Source organism: Tupaia chinensis, unplaced genomic scaffold, assembly GCF_000334495.1.
Source record: "Tupaia chinensis unplaced genomic scaffold, TupChi_1.0 Scaffold000636_1, whole genome shotgun sequence".
In the NCBI taxonomy this organism is placed as follows: domain Eukaryota; kingdom Metazoa; phylum Chordata; class Mammalia; order Scandentia; family Tupaiidae; genus Tupaia; species Tupaia belangeri.
Window position 1 is genome coordinate 196,490 of NW_006160157.1, and position 21,912 is coordinate 218,401.

The 21,912-nt window shown below is 37.8% G+C and overlaps 1 protein-coding gene across 1 annotated transcript in view; it reads left to right on the top strand.

The window, feature by feature from the left end:
- The window catches only part of SLC26A7 (solute carrier family 26 member 7), a 169,550-nt gene that overhangs the window by 61,058 nt on the left and 86,580 nt on the right, over positions 1-21,912 (top strand). The window contains exon 4 of the mRNA XM_006159563.3: positions 3,353-3,525. Coding sequence (XP_006159625.1) covers positions 3,353-3,525 — 173 coding nt within the window. The remainder of the gene's footprint in view (positions 1-3,352; positions 3,526-21,912) is intronic.

Sequence of the window (21,912 nt, forward strand, 5' to 3'; positions counted from 1 at the left end):
CAAAAAGATTAATGTTATTTTCATGAAGAAAAATCACTTCAGCTGGGATTATTCCTTCTATGTGTATTATTGCATTTAGAAAGTCAGTACTTCCTTTTATGCAGTACTTCCTTTTATGCAGTACTGACTTTCTAAATGCAATAATAAATTATGCTAGGGCTGTCTTTAAAAGTAGATAATTCATAAAGCTGTATAACCGTACAAAATGTGCTGCTTTGCCAACAATATGAATTTTCTTATTTTAATTTAAAATATAATTCAAAAATATCAGTCAGTTACTTCTTGTAACTTGCAAAGAATGTGACTTAGAATGAAAAGGAAAGACAATCAGGGCATGAATTCAATGAAACAGGATAGTTGAAGATAACAAATACATGGTGATCGGTAGGATATACAGATCCTCCTTGACCTATGATGGCACGGTGCCCTGATAAAACTAATATAAATTCAAAATATTGCAAGTCAAAAATGCAGTTGATCAAACTAACCTATTGAACAGTCTAGCATAGCTTAGCCTACCTAAAACATACTCAGGACAATTTCATGAGCCTATAATTGAGCAAAGCCATCTGACGAGAAGCCTATTTTATTATGAAGTCGTGAATATCTCATGATATTTATTGAATGCTGTACCGAATGGAAAAACGGAAAGGCTCACTTTGCCCTGCACTGCAAAAGGGTATCCTACTGAATATTGGTAGCCCAGGAAAATACCAAATTTCAAAATCTGAAGTATAGTTTCTTCTGAATGTGTATCATTTTCTCATATTGTTAGTCATAAATTGAACCATCGTAAGTTGAGCACTGTCTGTACTCATCTTCTAAATTAGCAAACATTTTTAAAAAGCAAAGCCTATTTAATATTTTAGAGAAAATATTAGGGAGACTGGATATGGTATTTAAAAGAAAATAAATAATTAAACAATTATTTACTGAATACAACAATATGGAAGGACTTGTAATAGTTTGTTTTATGTATGAAATTTCATTTACTCTCTGCTGCAACTTTATAACGAGGTATTTATTTATCATTATTTTACAAATAAGGAAGCTGGGAGAAATTAGGTCACTCAACCAAGAATATTGTCTCATAATCAGTAGAACTGGGATTTGAACTTGGGTCTTCTAGTTCTGAGGTTCACATTTACTTCCTATTTGACCCTGTTATCCACAGTATTGTTGAGTTACTAGGTGGGTTTAGTTATATTTAAGGGTGCCACTAGTAGGCTTAACAAGGGCCAAAAGTCTGAGTAGTATAAAAGGTTGAGAAAAAGAAGGAAAGAATAGAAAAGTAATAGGGAGGAGATACAGAAAGTACCTATGAAATATAGGAAATAGAACGTCATTCACAACATCCTTACAAATTTACCAGCAGCTCCAGTTTTCTTGATTGTCCTCTATTGCCTCAGATACAGCCAAGTGGCATACTTGCCAAAGTGAGAGCACTTTCATATTCACACTGGCACAGCTGACATCCCCCTATCTATTGCCGGAGAGGTCTCTCTCTGGAGATGTTCTTGAGGTAGGAGTCACACACAGGTGAGACTTGCTTTTCTTCCCCAGCAAGGCCTTTTGGATGACCCTTTCTCTCCTACCATCCAATTCTCTCCTATCATCCTCCAAATACCAAGAAAGATAGACCTAAACATAAAAATAATAACCCATTTATGTCTTTGTTTTCAATTTTGTAGTCATCTATTCAGTGACTTTTGTATAAAATATTTTGGTCTGTGTCTAAGAGATCTGAAGACCAAAAGACACACTCCTTTACTCTCAGAAGTATCTCATTTAATTTCAGGAGAATCTTTTTGGAACATTCCCTGAAAAATATGTCTTATCAAGCTCAGATTTTATGATGAATGTGTGTTACTTAGTGTTGCCCATCCTGGGTGCCAGAATTTTCTTTATAATCATCGGATATATTGATCACTTAAGGTGTTCTTATTTTACTACTTTATGATGAGGACAGTGGTCTTTATGGTCAATATTTATTGTTTTATTGAGAATGACTTAGCCCACTGAGAGAGCTCTATTCAATTCCTTACCTATTTAAGTACCACCAAACAGCATGCAACAGAGAATGATATAAAATAACAGACCATGACAGGGCACTCTCATCTTAGTTTTACAAAGAATCATCTGAATGGCTGCCATTTATCTGGTGCTATTGACATGCCATGCACTGCGATATGTGCTATTATGTTACTCATTCAAGTCTCAGAACAGCATCATTGGATGAGGAATGATGTCTGTTTACATATAAGAAGATTGAGGTGACATTTCTGGAATTTAAGTCCAGATGTACTGGAGGCTACAACCACCATGTCATTTTAAATCTGCAGTGGATACTGCTTCTCTTATCCAGTGACAACCAAAGGATTGTCTGTGTTGAGTTTCCATTAAGACCTGTTTACGTTTGACTCATGTCTCTCTTTCTCTATGCTGCTGCAGACTTTGTGTTGCGATTTCTACATCTTGTACAGGCTTTTCTACCCCACAAAGTCTTGCTTATGACCTGAAGGAAAGTCTTAAATAACGAGTTGGGGAAGATTTGCACAATACTGTGGCTTGTTTCTGTAACTCAAATTTGCTGTACCAAGATGACCAGAATCAGAACTCTTGGTAGAAAGAACAGAACACATTGAAAATGGTCCCATATGTGTGAGGTCATAACAGGTCTTGAGACATACCACTGACCTTATTCAACAGTATACAGACATGAACTATTCGATCATTTCTTGGGCCACTGCATGTCATTTTAGTATAATAAATGTAAACTATGCTATATCACAGAGGGTAGAAAGATTATGCCTAACTGGGAGGATCTGGGTTGAATCCTTCTCACCTTGAAAGACAAATAGATTTGCACAGGTAGTCTGGAAGAGCAAACATTTTGGGCAGAGTTTAGCTACTCTTTTGCCGAGATCTTCATACTTGCTATCTTATTTATATTTCCCTAAAACCCTGACATGTATATATTATTACCCTCATTTTATAAATGAAGGAATTTGTACTCTGAGTCACATAATTGGTAAATGGAGACTTTGGATCCAGACTGTAATCTTAGTCTCCAATCACTCTGTAGAGAGGTGGGGAAAATGTGTGGTCCAAGAAGGAATAGAAGTGGACAGCTGTTGGTATATGTTGAAAGAATATGCATATGTGGAGGTAAGCTTCTGTTTTTTCCATAGAGTGGAGTGAAGGATAGGAAAGTGGGTACACAGTAGAGTGTTTTTAATAGATCTGCTTGGTTTTACAATGTGACTTTAACTTTAATGGTGGAATCCAACATTATCTATTGGGTCTTTCTATTGAATTTCTAACTGAATATCCTCCTCACTGCCCTTTTTAGGCACCTTTGCCTTGACGTCCTTAATATCAGCCAATGCTGTGGAACGGCTTGTCCCTCAGAGTGTCCAGAATCTCACCACACAGAGTAATACAAGTGTACTGGGCTTATCTGACTTTGAAGTGCAAAGGATCAGTGTTGCAGCAGCAGTTTCCTTCTTGGGAGGTGTGATTCAGGTAAATAATACTGATGCTTGGGAATAAGAAAGGGACCAGGGGGTGGCATAGTGGTTAAGTGACTGGATTCCCATATGACTGACTGTAGTTCAAGTCTCTGATTGGATGGCTTGAAAATCGTGCTTGGTACATGTGCATACATGCCCCAAATTCTCAGAGAATGGAGGAGAAGGGGTTGTGGTGTGGCCATTCCTCCTGTGATTTCTCATTTTCCCTCTCTATGTCTTTTTGTCTTTCTCTGGTAAGCACATGCACCCTATGGCAAAAACAAAACAAAACAAACAAAAAAAAAAACCCTAAAAAACAAAGAAACGAAAAAAGAAATGGAATGTGCCAAAGGAAAGGCCATTGGTGACTCAATTTTCTTCTTATTCATGGCTCTGTCTCTTCAGATGGGTAAAGAGCAAATGTGTTATGAAAATACTGCTACCTAGAGCAGATACTGTATAAATACTGGTTGAATGAATGAATTAGAATCAATCAATTAGAATTGACAAATTAAAGTTGCAGGGAAGCAGTTTTAGGCCTTTTAAGAATGAGCTTTCTGGGCCAGCCAGTGGCATGCTGGTTGAAGAGGCTGGATCCTACATGGCCTGCTGTATGATTCATGTCTTGAAACTGGTGACTTGAAAACATACTGGGGGCATGTGCATAAGTTCCAAAATCCTGAAAAAAGGGAGAAATGAGAAGGGATTGCACTGTCAACATGCTCCAAGGAGGGTGCTTTCTCATTCCGCAGACCCCGCTTTACACTCAGTCTCTCTCTGGCGAGCATGTGCACCCACTGGCAATATTAAAAGAAAGAAAGAAAAAGAATGAGCTTTCTAAACACATTTTTACAAATCAGAAGGAGCTTCCTTGAAAGGCAAGGAATTAGTCCTCTGGTTGTACAGTGACCAGATTGTCACTGTGAAGAGATGTTGAAGGAGATGTATCTAGATTTCTTGGATCCTTCCCTGTTTTAAGATGCTGCTGCCCATATCAATAGTAATAGTGTTGCTATTGGCATGGGTACAGTACTTAATTGGAACAATACTTAATCGGTGCCATAGGCTTGCTTTCTCAGATCTTTGAACTTGGATTTATATCACTCTTTGTCCCTTTTGGCATCATCTAGTGTGTTTTTGCCAACTTCACTGTAGTCTTCCTATTTCTTCAAAATAGCTATATTTGCACTTTGCTATTTCTAATCAGTGGCTATAATTAGATAACTCAGAAATGAATATAAAATAAATGTAGAAATGGACCAAACATTATACATGGGATGGCCAGTTTGATAGACATTTTTGCTTACTCTGTCATTATCAACCAAACTATGTGTGCTTAAACTGTCTGGGTGGCTGTATTTTTGATTGGTAAAGGCTTTATTTTACAGTATAACATTATTTACAAGATCAAAGATCACGTAAATGCCAAGAAAGGTGAAAATAGTTGATAATTGCCTGGAATTGGATGGTAGGAAGGAAAAAATGTGACTTGTGAAGGACACTACAGTTCTTTGAGTTCACTAAAATTCTCCAAGCTATGTAAGAAGGACCAAAGAATTAAGGATGTAAAATGAATTGAGAACAAAAGTTCAAATATTCATAGTTTTTGAGAATAACAGACCAGCAGAGCAGCACCTTTGCCTAGGAGACAAGCTTTGCCTGGAGTGCTGATCAGTATTTTCTATGGCTTGTGCCTGTGCTTTCATGAAATAAAGACTTTTGGTCTGGGTACCCTGGAGCTTTCACATTATTTTTTCAAACATGAATGAATAGTGTGTCCTAAAACTTGCACAGGTAGGCTTAGAGACCTGTGCAAGGCCTTCTAAAAGACCTGTCATCGTTCTCCATTTTAGAAATACTCGGCCCTGTGAATTGATGATTCAAACACAAATATGTTGCCTTGTATTAGGTATAGATTTTCGTGTTCATATAAAAGAAAAAGCTCTGTATGACCACAACAAAGACAGTAATTGCTCCTCCTTCTTGCCCCATTATTTGATATCCATATTTTGCTTTGAATTTATGATTTTTACTAGGTTTGCCTCTTTTCCCCCTATAAAACATAAAACAAGTTGTTTTAAGTGGCTGTTGGTATTTTTTAAAATCTAAGAGAATACTTAACTGGCATTAAGATCTTAGTCTTTAACTTTCTGCTTAGTTTTAGTTTAACCATTTTTCTATAAGTTTAAATCAATCAGGTGTTTTATTATCATCTAGCATATTGAGATTAAGAATTTAAATTACAAAATACACAAGTAAAAGCTAGGCTCCTAATGACATAAAGAATAGATGCCTCATTTCCCCGAATGAAACTCTCTAGGATTATAAGAGTAAAACAGGATATTATTAAAGATAATAAAAATAATTTCATTTTCATGGGTTTTTATTACATGTAAAATCTGATCCAGAGAGTTGCATGTTTTCTCTTATAACTTCATCAGACATCTGCTTTTCTTCCTCTTCAGCTCTAGTCCTGGATATGTGACCTACGTTTTAGCCAATTTTTAAACAGATGGCTGGACTTTATTTGACCTCTCAACTCATCTGTCCATTGTCAACTAGAACTTTAGAGTCCTTTGGATCTTTTGAATACAGCCCCTCAGTCATTTTACCTTTGCTCCTTCAGATTTAGAAATCCATTGATAATAAGGGCAATTCCAAGGTACTCAGTTTTCACAAATACAGGAGGTGCTTGCCTTATTTTATTCATTTGTTTGCTGTTTTGCTCTTGTTTGTACATTCTTCATCTTCAGGTTTATTTTTTTTTTCCTATGAAGATCCAACTGATGGAATTATTTAGCTAGGTTATAAGCAATTAGTAACTGAGTAGCTATATAGACTAATAAGATTATATTGTTAAAGTGTCTGAAACAATCACATATGATTTGATTCACAGAATGTGCGAGTTAGAAATGCTGTTAGCTGCAAGTAACAGAGAGCTGTACTATCAGAGGCTTACACATTTATTCCTTCTTGTATTCTAAGAAGTAACAGAGCAGAAGCAGGTTATTTTTTAAAAAAATTATTTCTTTCTTCCATGAAAGACAGAGAGACAGTCAGAGAGAGAGAGAGGAGAGAGGTAGAGAAAGTCACCCGCAACAGGTTATTCACACCACAGGCTACTCTCAGCCTCAGCCAGCCTGGATCACAGGTATGGGAGCATGCCCAGTGTAAACAGAAACAATCTGACACATAAATCTGGAACTTTCCCACATGGGTCCAGCTTTGCAGGAAATTGTGCTACTATGGTGCCACCAGCTGACACTGGAAACAAGTTTTTGAAGGGCTTTGGTGTCTACCAGCATGATGAACAGATAAACTGATCTTTTTTTTTTTTTTTTTTTTTTATCAGATAACAAGGGCACTGTGACTTAACAGTATTTTTCCTTCTTTTCTGGTAGTCCACATATAAAATTTCCCCCTAAATAGTAGTTTTACTTGTCTAACTTTTTACTTCGCTTAATCCTCTCTCTCTCTCTTTCTTTCTTTATTTATTTTTAGATCGATTGTTGCTATAAAGCACATGCACTTGCCAGAGAGACAGAGAGAGGCAGCGAGACAGGAAGTGAGAAATCACCCCTCTGGGGGGCTGGCCACACTGCAATCCCTTCTCCTTCATTCTCCTCTAGGGATCTTGAACACGCATGCACACATGACCAGCATGGATTTTAAGCCACCAGGTCTGAGAATCGAAGCACAGTTGGCTACATGGGAGTTCACCAATGTAACCATTATGCCATTTGTAATCCCATCTAGTTCTTTATTTTATTTATTATTTTAGTTTGTTATTAAATTTTTCCATGAGCACAGTAGACACAGAGAGACACAGAGACAAAAACAGAGACAGGCAACACCTCCAAGAGTCTCAATATTGTGATCCACCCCTAGCTACAGCCAGCCTCAGATGATCGGCATGGACATGCTCAGTATGCTCAGGGAGGCTTCCAGACACAAACCTGGAACCTTTCCAGGGGGGTCATCCTAGCAGAGTGTCGCATTTTACCACTGTGCCATCATCTGGCCCTCTCTGTACCTTTTTACTCATTTTAAGTTCTCTAACATTATTTTAATGTCCTTCTGTTTCTATCTCTTCCATTTTAATTCATTTTAGGTAGTTTTTTAAAGAAAGTGTAGCATAAAAAAGTAAAGAAATTGGGATAAAATTAAAATTTTTACTTGCATCAAATTGTATTTGCAGTATAATTTCTGATCTTATTTTGTGATTCCCTTTTCTTTCTTTTCTTCCAACTTTCTGTATGGCTATATTTTGTTTGTTTTCTTTTGTAAGAAAATGAGGAAATAAAAAGACTACAGTGAACTTGACAACAACACACATGCCTGATGTTAGACATTACTTAAATTGTAAGTTTCTGAACTGTAATTTTAATATTTTGACCCATTTTAAAGTCTTCATTATACATAACATAGTGCTCTATATATGTTAGATTCTCAGAAAACTTGTTTAATTTTAAAAAACAAATGAACTAGAATCTGAAAACTAAGAAATCACAAACATAAGGAAAGTAATAAAAATTAAATGAATTTGATATTCATTGATTTTAATTATTATTATTATGACAAGACTATTTTTCTTAAAGGCATACTCAGAACTGTTACTCTGCATACCTTTTCCTCCACATCACTCTGTTTTTCTGTCCTTTCTTCTCTGGTCTCACTGTTCCACTGTAGGTAACCTGTCTCACTAATTTCCAGTTGAGATTCCCTGTGTTTCTACATATTTTATCATTTGTCCCCCCCCCGTTTTTAACATAAAATGTAGTCTTACTTTTGTACTTTGCCTTCATCACTTAATAAAATATTCTGGAAGTCATTTCATGCCATGTATAGAAATATTTGTGTTTTTAAAAAATTACTACACAACTGTAGATATACCATAGTTTGTTCAACTCATCTCTTGATTTTGGACATTTAGGATGATTCTATTATATGGAACTGTAAACGATGCTGCTGTATATGTATATGTGTTGTCATTTTGTTAGTTGTGTCTGTTCAAAGTAAATTCTCAGAATGATTGCAGGATCAAGAGGTAAGTGCAAAACAAAAATAGATGTAGTTTTCTTAGGTACTTCTTTTTTCTCCTAGTACTTCTATGATTTATGTCTTTTTAAAATATTTAGTTTTCTGATCAGTATGGGGAGTCTATTCTTTTAATTTTTTTTGTAGAGATTTTTTTTTCCTATAGGGTACATGTGCTCGTTAGACAGAAGGCGAGAAATCACCCCCCTCCTCCAGGGGTGATGTGTGCTCATTGGAGCGAGACAGAGAAAGATAGAGAAAGAGAGAGGGAAAGTGAAAAAGCATCCCTTATGGGGAATAGTCACACCACAATCTTTTCTCTTCCATCTCTCCTGTGTTCAGAATTTTGGACACACACATATGCTGGGCATGTTTTCTTAAGCCTTGTGGATGCTGTACTTGAACCATGTAGTCAGCTGCATGAAATCCAGCCTCCTTAACTACCATGCCACTAGCTGGTATGACATTTCCTATTTTTATATTTGTGCTTTTAGCCTTTGTTCTTGATCAAATTTCCTAGTGGATCGACTATTTTGTTAATTTTTAAAAGAAAAAATATTTTTAAATGATAAAGCTACGTTTTTCCTTTTTTATGTCTACTTTTATTTTTATTATTCCTTTCTTTGGCTACTTTACTTTTGCTTCTTAGTTCTATTTCTATTTTTTCAAATAAACTTAATTTATTATTTATAGCTTTCTAATTTTTATTGATAAAAACATTCAGTGTTATGAATTTTTCCAGGCTCATTGCTTGAAATATGTTCTGTAGATTATGATACATAGTGTTTGCTCTCAATATTTTTGGAAATTATGTGATGTCAGTTTGTACTTTCTTTTTCACTCAACAATTGTGTAAAGAAGGGTTTTTAATTTTCAGGTAGGTGGGATTTTTTGCTTTCAATTTTGTCAGTAACTCCTAGTGTTATTGCATTATGATTAGGAAGTGTTACTTATAATATTTCTGTAGTACTAATTTACTGATGTTTTCCTTGTGAACTGGCATATGAATAATTTTTGTGACTGTTTTGTGAACACTTATGGGGAAAGGCTTAGCCTCAATGATCAGAATGTAAAGATCATTGTATGGTTGTAAGTTCTGCCTATCGATTAGGAGTATTCACTTTTTTGTCTTCTTGCTCTTTCTTGCACTGAGCAAGATGCAGTCATTATTGTAGGCTGCCTTCACCAGAATAAACAGATCTGGCCTTGATTACCTTTTAGCTAAGTTGTACATGTGTGCGTCAGAAACATAACGGAATCCAAATGTCTCTTACTCATTGTCATTCAGCTAAGAAATAAATTATTTCTATCTCTTCTTCATTTTGTTCTGTTTAAGTCGTTCATATAAATAAAAGGTACTTACACAACCACAATAATGTAATGAGATATATTTCTGTGTTGGACATTAGATTATTGCCTTCTTAAGGCACTGGACTCCCACATGACTGAGTGCAGTTTGAGCCTTGGACCAGGCAGCTTAAAATTCACGCTGGACATCTATGTATGCATGCCCAAGATCCTGAAGAGAGAATAGAGGAGAAGGGATTGCAGTATGGCCATCCCCTCTGGGGGGTAATTTCTAGCTTTCTCTCTCTCTGTTTCTCTTTGGGAAATGTAGGTGCCCTATGGCAACAACCTAAAAAGAAAAACCCACAAAAAAACAAATGAAACAAACAGCTTTGCTGAGGTATAATTGCCATACAATAAATTCCCCATGTTTAGACAAGTATGATTTGTTACATTTTGATATGTATGTATCAATGAAGCGGTCTACAAAATAGTGAAAATATCTCCCAATTTTTTTCTTGACCATTTGTAATTCCTTCCTCCTATTCCTTTAGATAGCTCCCTTGAGCCCCCACCATGACAACCACTAGTCTGCTTTCTGTCACTGTAGGTTAATTTGGATTTTCTATAATTTTATAAAAATGGATTCGCTATCCCTGTTTTTCTTTTTTATATTGTTTCCTTCATACAGCATAATTTATTTTTGCTGATTTTCTAGTTTTAATTGTAATGGCTATGTCACATAGTAGGAGCTCTTGTGATTAGAGTTCCTAGCAGTTTTAGACTGTTGAAAAACAGTAACCAAAATGATCACAATGGGAAAGTTTTGCTTCTATTTCTATCATTTATTTCTAGAGCACAGTAAATAAATGTCTCACTTTCCAAAGAACATCTTTCTGATGTAACTGATGTAATTTTGCACTATTTTAATAGTAGTAGTTTAAAAAAAAGAAAAAAAATGAGAAGTTTTCTACCAAAAACAATAATCTCAAGCGGGAGACTGCTTGCACACTTAACAGCAGTGAACTGTTAATTTCAAGGTGCGTGGAACCTATTAAAACACCAGCATCAAGAATTTCTGGTGGGGAAACAAATACTCACTAAAAGTCAATGCCCTTTAAAAACTATTGTTCCCTTCTCCCTGCAGCTTTTATTATGCATCATGATAGACACTTTACCAATTCTCTTTTCCAAGAACTGAGAGGTCTAGGATTGTCCTCTGCTCATTTATCTCTGGAAAATTTCTCAAGCTCTATTTTTATGAAGCAACCACAGGGCAAGATTTCTGCCCTGGAGGACATGGGGATATACAATGCCTTTTTCTGTTGCAAAAGCATGGGGTGACAGGAGGTGTTGTGTTCAGTGAATGAGCCTCATACTATTGCACCACTGCATCTAGAAACATGTGGCCTTATGACTTCAAGGATGATACTAAACAACTGCAAACCTAAATAGGAGAGTCTTTATTTACTTTTGGTTTTGCACGGAACATTATTTTTTTAGTGTATTAGATAAGAGGATGATGTATATAGAAAAAAATTTCAGATGTAAACTAGCTTAACCTTCCTATTTAACACATCATACTTATTGTTACCAAAAAATTATCAATCTAAAATCTCTTCTTATGATACTTCACTGTTTCACAACCTTTATGGTCAGAAAGTTATTACTATGTTTACTCTAAATGTTCCAGCTGTGTTTGTACCAGCTAAGCTAAGCAGTAATAAACGTAATAAAATTAGAAGCATAAAATCTTAAAATTATAAAAATGAAAATTTCACATGTTAAAAAATAATGTTTACTAATGTACTACATGACAAGCCCTGTTTTAAGCTCACTACTTGTATTCATATAATCAATCCTCACCAATAATTTATGAAATAAACCCACTCCTTGTCCAGTATCCACAGGAGGTTGGGTCCAGGACCTCTGCAGATACCAAAATTTGAGGATGCTCAAGTCTCTTCCATAAAATGACATAGTGTTTACATATAACTTGTGCACATCCTCCTGTGTACTTTAAATCATCTCTAGGTTACTCATAACTAATATAACATAAACGCTATACAAATAGTTGTGATACTGCATTCTTTAGAAAAATGTCTGCATATGTTTAGTACAGATGCAACCAATTTTGTAAAAATGTTTTCCATCCAGTTAAAGCAAAATATTGGTATTAATGTAATAGTATTTTCCTTATTATGCAAATGAGGATACTGAAAGGTAAATTAAGCTCCAATATATGCTATCTTCCCCCCTGTCCTGAGTGTGTGTGCTTGCTAAAGAGAGACAGGAAGAGACAGAGAGAGGAAAAGTGAAAAATCAACCCCCGTGGGGGATGGCCTTGTGACAATCCCTTGTCCTCCATTGTCCTCTTAGGATTTTGGACAAACACACATGCACCTAGTGTGATTTTCAAGCTTCTGGATCTGGGACTCAAAGCACCATCTGTCATGTGGGAGTCCAGCACCTTAACTACCATGCCAGGTGCTGGCCCAGTATGTGCTATCTTAACTACGATGCTTCACAGCTTGTTAAACTATTAGTGAGAAGGGAAGCAAGGAGGCTTAATTCAGCGATCTCCAGGGCCTGGCACTGTCAGCTCTTTCCCACCTGTTATCTCCTTAACAGCAGCAGCAGTCTATGTGCTGTGTGGTGGCACCACGCTCCTGGCTCCACCACGGCTGTCTGCCCCTCTCTGGGCCTGCAAAGCCCTTTCTTATGCCCTCCTGTCCTTCAAGATTCAGTTCAAATATAGTGGTCTCTGGGAAGCCTTCCATGATTTCTCTGGACATGGATAGAAGTGATTCTTCCCATAAGACATGAGGTTTCTCCAGCTACCAGAATTTTTTTTTTTTTACAGATTTGCCTCTTTTCTAGTCTGTGAGTCTCTATTGAGCAGAGACTGTTTATCTCTGTAATTCTAGGAGCTTGTAGTTAATAAATGTGAGTAGAATCAATGGACGAGGAGAAAGGTCAATTTCTATTAATGACATTACAGTGTTAAGTAACCAAAGTTACAATAAATTGAGTTTTTTTTTTAACCTTCCAGATTTACCACTTTATCTTCCATCAGGAGGTAGAAATATGTCTGTAGTCTGTGTAAACTGTAAGGTAGTTCTTAAAGAAAAAGGAGTAAGAAAACGTAACAATTTTCTAACTTAATGGATTGTGTTATGTCTGTCCACCTAGTCAGTAATATCTCCCTCTTTTCTCACAATTACTGCCACACCTGAGGAAACATAAAAACACAGCTATTCCTATCACTCCTTACTCTCCTGTGTCTTTTAATAATACCATATTTCCCACCATCTCATTTTACAGCTTCGTTGTTTTCTTTCTTTCTTTTTTTTTTCTTTTTCTGGAGAGGTTTTCGCTACAGGGCACGTGTGCTCACCAGACAGACAAAGACAGAAAGTGAGAAATTACCCACCAGGAGCGATGGCCAATCCGCAATCCCTTCTCTTCCATTCTCCCCTCGGGATCTTGGGCACACACACACAGGCACCTGGCGTGAGTTTAAGCCGCTGGGTCCAGGACTCAAACCACGGTCGACTGCATGGGAGTCCAGTGACATAACCATTATGCTAACTGCTGGTCCCAACAGCTTTGTTGTTTTCTTAAGTCAGGGCAGAAAGAAGTGTCTAATAGTCAAATCCTTTATCTCTAACAGTTCTGACTCTTGTTGTCTCTGGTGCCAAAGACTAGTTTGTTCGGGGTCAGCAGATGGCATAGCAGTTATGTCACTGGACTCTCACGTGGCTGAGATGTGGTTTGCATCTCAGACCCAGTGGCTTGAAAATCACCCCAGACATATATGCATGTGCGTCCAAGATCCCGGGAGGAGAATGAAGGAGAAGAGATTTTGGCATAGCCACTCCCGAGGTGGTGATTTCTCACTTTCCCTTTCACTGTGTCTGTCTCTGTCTCTCTCCAGTGAGGGCACTCGCCCTAAGGCAAAAACCTCTTTTAAAAACAAACAAACAAAACAAACAAACAAACAAACAAAAAAACCAAGACTAGTTCTTGAAAACTCTGAGACCTGAAAAGATTATGGTGACTACAGTACACAACAAACAAAACAAAATAAAAATGAATTGTGTTTGCTGCATAAGAGTGTCGTTAGTTTGCCTACTGACTAATCCTATATTGGCTCGTTTCTCTGTTTTCCTTTCCTGCTGTGTCTATTTTAGATGCCTCTGTCCTTTTTCCTTTTAGCTCCTCCCATATACTAATCTTTTATATGGACATTTGTTACACATTCTGTCACAGGTCAGTCCTACCAAAGTGCAGTTCAGATGTGTGGGCCAGTGTGCAGCATACTTCTTGGCAAAATCAGGTGTTTAATAAATGTATGGAAGAGTGAGGTCACTTACTTCTACAAAATTCCCTCTTCACCACTTTTACAGTGCTCTCTAGTCTGACTTCAAAATTTCTTGCTTTATTTTCTATTACTCCCTTTTGGCTAGTTTTACTCCTGAACTAGCAACTCTGTGTTCTCTGAACATACTCCGCACTGTCCTGCTTTATATTTGTTCTCTCCTCTCTGGAATGTTTTCTAATAATTCTTCTCCCTTGAGTTTCTCTTTAAGTGCCATGGCACAGTTTTAATCCTATCCAATGGTATTTTCTTCTCCGATGCTCAGTGGCACATTTTGCATTCTTCTCTTTCAACAAGTGGTTTCTATCTTTGTCTTGGTGTAGTTATTTACATGTATGCCATATTTCTGAAAATCAGCCATGTGGTATTCCTCTTAGAGCCCTTCTTTATACTGACCCACGTGTGCAGGACTCAGGGTGCTGTTTTGCATAACACGCACATCAGTGGGACACTCATCTGGACATGCAGTAGATGGAGGAAGTTTTCCTTTTTTACCTTTTTTTTTTCCAAGACATATATTTTGCTGTAGGGTGCATGCACTCACTGGAGAACTAGAGAGAGACAGAGAAACAGAAAGTGAGAAATCTCTTCTCCTCATGAGATCATGGGCATGCAGGCACATGGACCTCACATGAGTTTTAAGCCACTAGGTCTGGGACTCAAACTGTGGTCTACTGCATGGGAGTCCAGCAATGTAACAATTACACCATCCTCTGCTGGTCATTTTTTCCCTTTTTTTTTTTTGGAGAGGTTTTTCCTATAGGGTGCGTGCGCTTGCCAGACAGACACAGAGAGACAGAGGTAGAAAGCGAGAAATCACCCCCTACAGGGGATGGCCACGACGCAATCCCTTCTCCTCCATTCTCCTCTTGGGATCTTGGGCACACACGCACACGCGCCCGGCATGAGTTTAAGCCACCAGGTCTGGGACTTGAACCATGGTTGACTACGTGGGAGTCCAGCAACATAGCCATTACGCTAACTGCTGGTCCCCATTTTTTCTCCTTTATAAAATAGCTTTTAATGGGACCAGCAGTTGGCATAATGGCTATGTCATTGGACTCCTATGTAGTCAAACATGGTTGGAGTCTTGGACTCATGCTGGGTACGTATGCATGCGTGCCCAAGATCTCGAGAGGAGAATGGAGGAGATTGGATTGGGGCACGGCCATCCCCCTTAGGGGGTAATTTCTCACTTTCTGTCTCTTTGTCTTTCTGGCAAGCACACGAGCACACGTGCCCTATAGCAAAAACCTCTCAAAAAGAAAAATAGCTTTTATATTAGGATACTCATAGCTTTGAATAAAAGTCAAAATAATAGTACATAGATTTCCTCTATTAACATTTTTCAGTGTATGGTATATTTATTACAATTAATGGACAAGATTTATACATTGTTATTAACTAAAGTGTATATGTTGCATTTGAATTTTCTTCTTTTTCAAAATTTATTTAGCCAGAAAAGAAAGCACCCCACATGGGAATTGGCTATGCTGCAATCCCTTCTGCCCCCTTATTCTCCTGGGATTTTGGGCATGCATGCATATGTGCCCAACATGTTTCTCAAACCACTGGTCTGAGATTTTAACTCCATAGTTGGCCTGTGGAATCTGGCTATCCCAGGCACCATCCCACCAGCTGGACCCAGATTTATTTCATTTTTAATCTCATGTTCTTTTTCTAATCCAGAATCCCATTCAGGATACTACATTGCACTTATTTGTTCTAACCTTCTTTAGTTTCCCCTTGACTAAAAATTTCTAAGGCTTTCCCTGGTTTTGAGGATCTTGATAGTTTTGAGGTGTACTGTGTCAGGGTCCAGCCTCGGCGGCGGTGGGTTGACATGTGTATAATGTTTTTCAGCTGAGATATCTGTGATGTTTATCCCACAACTCAGATGGAATCTTGGATTTTTAGAAGGAAGTTAAAGTGGCATGGTATCATAGAATAGCAACAATATTTATCATTGTCAGTGTTAACATGACCACCTAGCTGAAATAGTCATTGTCATGTTTCTTCAACATGTAATCACTGTTCTCCTCCTGACTCTCTTTCCACACTGTGTTTTCAAAAATAAATCAATTTGTACAGCCCTCACTTAAAAAGTAGAAGTTATGTTAAGTGAAAAGTTAAAGAGTGGGAAGCACCTGCATAAATTATTGGATTTCATCTCCTCATGGGAGATGGCCATGGCAAAATCCCTCCTTCTCCATTCTCTTCTTGGGAGTTTAGGCACACACATACACACGCCCAATGTGTTTTAAGCTGCCAGGTCTAGGACTCAAATGTTGATCAACTACATGGGAGTATAGCAATGTAACCATGCAGTTGGCATGTAGGATCCAGTCGCCTTAACTGCTGTGCCATCAGCTGGCCCAATTGTCATTTTTAGATTGAGTTATTTAGAGTTTCTTTGGTGAATTACTTGAGTCCCTTATATATTTTGGTTATTAACACTTTATTAGATGTACAACTTGAAAATATTTTCCTTCCATTCTGTAGTTGTCATCTTTGCTTTCTTTGTTGTACAGAAGCTTTTTAGTATGATGTGATACCATCTGTATTTTTTTGCTACTGTTTCCCATACTTTTGAGATTTTATTTTAAAAAATCTTTGCCCATACTAATGTCCTAAAGCATTTGCCCTGTTTCTTTTCTCTCTCTCTCTTTCCTCCTCCTTCTTCCTCTTCTTCTTCTTCTTCTTCTTTTTAAAAATAAATGCCCTTTTTGCTATAGGGCATGTGCACTCTCTGGAGACACAGAGCGAGACAGAGAGATAGAAAGTGAGAAATCATCCCACAAGGGAAATAGCCATGCTGCTATCCCTTCTCCTCCATTCTCTTTTCAAGATTTTGGACATGCATGCTGCACATATGCCCAGCATGGATTTCAGTCTGCTGGGTCAGAGACATGAACCATGGTGGGCTATGTGGAAGTGCAGTGCCTTAACCACTATACCACCTACTGGCCCCTGCCATGTTTCTTTTCACTAATTTTCATGTTTAATTATTTAATCTATTTTGAGTTAATTTTTGTATATGGTAAGAGATGTAGGGTCTAATTTCTTTCTTTTACATGTGGATATCCAGTTTCCCGAGCACCATTTATTAAAGAGATTATCCTTTCCCCAGTGATTACAGTGGGACCTTTGTCAAAAATCAGCTAGCTATATGTTTGTGTATTTATTTCTAGGTTTTCTATCCTGTTCCATTGCTCTATGTGCCTATTTTCATGCCAGTACCATGCAGTTTTGTTTATTATAGTCTTGTAGTATATTTTGAAGTCAGGAAGTGTGGTGCTTCCAGTTTTGTTCTTTTTGCATGAGAGTGCTTTGGTAATTCAGACTCCCAGAGTCTTTGCGATTCCATATAAAATTCTTTTTTTTTTCTATTTCTGTGAAGAATGCCATTAGCATTTAGATGAATATTGCATTGAATCTTTCATTGGTTTTAGGTCATATCATCATTTTAATAATATTAATTTTAAAATTCATGTATGAGGAATGCCTTTTCATTTTCTTTTCTTTCTTTTTTTTTTTTTGGAGAGGTTTTTGCTATAGGGTGCATGCGCTCACCAGACAGACAGAGAGAGACAGAGAGACAGAAAGTGAGAAATCGCCCCCCAGGGAGGATGGCTGTGCCGCAATCCCTTCTCCTCCATTCTCCTCTCGGGATCTTGGGCACGCACGCACATGCGCCCGGCGTGAGTTTTAAGCCACCGGGTCTGGGATGCGAACCACGGTTGACTATCTGGGAGCCCAGCCACATAGCCATTATGCTAACTGCTGGTCCCTGCCTTTTCATTTTTCAATGTCATCTTCAATTCATCAACATTTATAGTTTTCACTGTATAGAACTTTCACCTCCCTAGTTTAATTTATTCTTAATTTTCTAGTTGTTCTGTATTTCTTTTTTCCTTTCTTCCTCTATTATTTTCTTATCTTTGCAGTTTGGTAGTTTTCCATATTGATAAGATTTGATTCCTTTTTCATCTTTGTGTGAATACTCTACTGGTGAGTTTTAGTCCTTTTCATATTTTCATGATGATATTTATCTTTCGTTTGCTTACAGATACTTACCTTAAATATTTCTTGAAAAGCAAATCCAGTGGTGATGATTTCTCTGTTTTTCTGCTTGTCTGGGAAATATTTTATTTCTTCTTCAGTTCTGAAGGGTGCTTTGCTAGGTATAGCGTTCTTAGTTGGAAGTTCTCTACTTTAAATACTTTCGGCATATCACCTCATGTTCTCTTGGCCTGGAAGGTTTCTGTTGAGAACTCTACTGTCCTGATTAGGTTCTTTTTAAATGTGCTTTGACACTTTTGACATTTGTAGGATTCTCTCATTCTCTTTGACTTTTTCACAGTTTGACTATAATGTGCCTCAAAGAGATTCTCTTACTTGAATCAACTTGGTGTATTTTCTGTTCCCTGAATCTGGATGTCCAGATCTCCCTCTAGACTTGGTAAGTTTTTAGTTTTTATTTCATGAAATAGGTTTTCTGTATTTTTCTTATCTTTTGTCCTTCCGAAGTGCCATATTATGGATATTTGATTTCTTAGTGGTATCCCATAGGATGTGTAGACTTTCTTCATTAAAAAATTTTGTTTTCGGGAACCAGCAGTTAGTGTAATGGCTATGTCGCTGGATTCCCACGTAGTCGACCGCGGTTCACATCCCGGACCCTGTGGCTTAAAACTCACGCCGGGCGTGTGTGTGTGCGTGCCCAAGATCCCGAGAGGAGAATGGAGGAGAAGGGATTGCGGCGTGACCATCCCCCTGGGGGGTGATTTCTTGCTTTCTGTCTCTATATCTCTCTCTGTCTGTCTGGCCAGCGCATGCGCCCTGTAGCAAAAACCTCTCCAAAGAAAAAAAAAAAATTTGTTTTCTTCTTTATTTTTTGTGTGACTGGGTTATTTCAAAAGTTCCTTCTTCAAGTTCAGAATTTCTTTCCTTTGCATAAACCAGCTTATTATTGCTGCTCTCAACTGTATTTTTTATTTCATTTATTAATTTCTTTATCTTCAGGATTGCTATTTTTGTTTTGTTATTAAATATTTTTGTCACAGGGCATGTGCATTTGCTGGGGATGGGGGGAGAGAGAAATGGAGAAATTACCCCTCTTAGGGTATACCATGCCACAATCCCGTTTCCTCCATTCTTCTCTTAGAATTTTGGGCATACATGCACATGCCTAGCATGTTTTTCAGGTCACCGTGTCCAGCTGTGGAACTGCAGAGTTGAGCATCTGGGATCCAGTGCCTTAACCACCAGGCCAGTGGATAGTCTACTGTTTGCTTTTAAAAAAGGTATCTATCTCTTTGGTGAAATTTTCATTTATATCATGGATGATTATTTTTCTGAACTCATTGAATTGTATCTCATTGAAATATAATTCTCTTACATCCTTTTATTCTGTATTCAATGTCAGAAATTTCATGAATGTTCTTTTCCTCATAGTCCATTGTTGATGAATTATTATACTCCTTTGGAGGAGTCATGTTTTCTTATTTTGTAATGTTTCTTGTGTCTCTGTGTTGATATTTGGGAATCTTATGGAAAAATCTCCTCTTACTGTTTTATGAAGTAGCTTTGGTACGGAATGACATTTTCCTGTAACTGTGTCCTATAGTATTAGTTGTGTAGTGTGCTTTGATTTTGATTCTGGCTGGGTTTAGTAGTGTGGTAGCTGCATATTTTTTTTTTTTTAGTTGAAAATCTGTCCCTAATATTTGTAGGAGCTGAGAGTGTGAGTGTTTATAGATCTGTTGGGGTTAAGGTGTGGACTAGTGCACTCTGATCCTTTGTGGGGGACACTGAGTGCACAGGGGTTCCATTGGTCAAGGAGACTTCTCTAAGGACAGTGGTTTTAGCAGGCATCAAGTATGTGGTGACATCAGGCCTTGGTGGGATGTAGACTTGGCACAGAGGTTCCACCAGTTGAGGGTATGAGGTCTCAGCCAGTAGAAGCTGCAGCATTCAGACTGGTGTCCTCCGACTCTATAGGGATGCCACTGATTCAAGGGGCAGAGGCACTGGTGGTAGCAGTAAAGACACCCAGGCCAGTGTTTCAGACTTTAGGTGAGGCAAGTGCACATTAGCGCTTTTTTTGTTTGTTTTCTCTGTCAGTGAGAGTGTTTCATATATGAGCCAACCTAAAAAGTATATATACTATATGATTTCATTTAAATGACAATCTGACAGTGAGAGAGAAAGTGAGAAATCACCCCCCAGGAGATGGCCACAACACATGGCAATCCCTTGCCCTCCATTCTCCTCTTGGAGTTTTGGGCACACACACAGGTGCATACGCACATGCATCTGACAGGACTTTCAGGTCCAGAACTCAAACTGCTCAGTCAGCCGTGTGGGAATCCAGTGCCTTTATTACCACAATGCCTGCTGGTCTAGATCTATTTATTTAAAATTTAAAAAAATTTCATGATTTCTTATTCACATTTAATTGTTTTATATCTATAGCACCCAATATGGTTTTTCAAGGTATGCATGTAATATGTGACGAACAAATCAAGGATATCACCATATACATAATTTTCAACAGATATGCAGTAAATTTAAAAAAGGTCTGAGTCTTCCAGCTTTGTACTTTTTCAAGACTATTTTGGTTGTTTGGGGTTGCTTGATATTTCTTCCTAAATAAGTTTTAAAAATGTATATACACTGGGACCAGCAGTTGGCATAATGGCTATATCACTGGACTCCCATGTAGTCAGCCGTGGTTCGAGTCTTGGACCCAGTGTCTTAAACTCAAGCTGGGTGCATGCGCGTGCATGCCCAAATTTCCTAGAGGAGAATGGAGGAGGAGGGATTGCAGCATGGTCATCCCGCCTGGGGTAGGGGGTGATTTCTAGCTTTCCTCTCTGTCTTCCTGGTGAGTACATGCACCCTATAGCAAAAACCTCTCTGAAAAAAAATGTATATATATAAACACACATATATATACATTAAGGGGTGTTCCTGTCCTGTAAAGATCTGCAGGTTTTGACAAATCATAGCATCGTGTATCTATCATCTATCATTACAGTATCACACAGAATATTTTCTCTTTCCTGTAAGTCCCATATGTTTCACTTACACATTCCTTCATTTTCAAGCTCCTAGAAGCCACTGATCTGCATTTTCTAGAATGTCATATAAATGAAAGGTAGGTAAACTTTTCAGATTGTGTTCTTTCATCATGATATACATTTCTTTTGAGAGGTTTTTTTCTATATGGTGTGTGCCAGGAAGACAGACACACAGAGATAAAAAGCAATAAATTACCCCCCCCCCCGGGGGGGGGGGCCATGTCACAATCCCTTCTCCTCCATTCTCCTCTCGGGATCTTGGGCACACATGCACACACGCCCGGCGCGAGTTTTAAGCCACCGAGTCCGGGACGTGAACTGCGGTCGACTACATGGGAGTCCAGTGATATAGCCATTATGCCAACTGCTGTTCCCTTATTACAATATACATTTAAGATTCATCCATGTTTGTAAAAACATGAGCTTGATAGCTCATCAGTTTTTATCACTGAATAGCTTAGAGGGGTTTTATATTTTGAATTTCATCACACATACTTCATTGGTATTGTGAATATATATTTTTTATATAAATTTTTTTCACTGAAGCCCTGTATTCACAGACTTTTCCTTCCATACCCCTATGCAGCATTCATTTGTTTTCTTAATATCA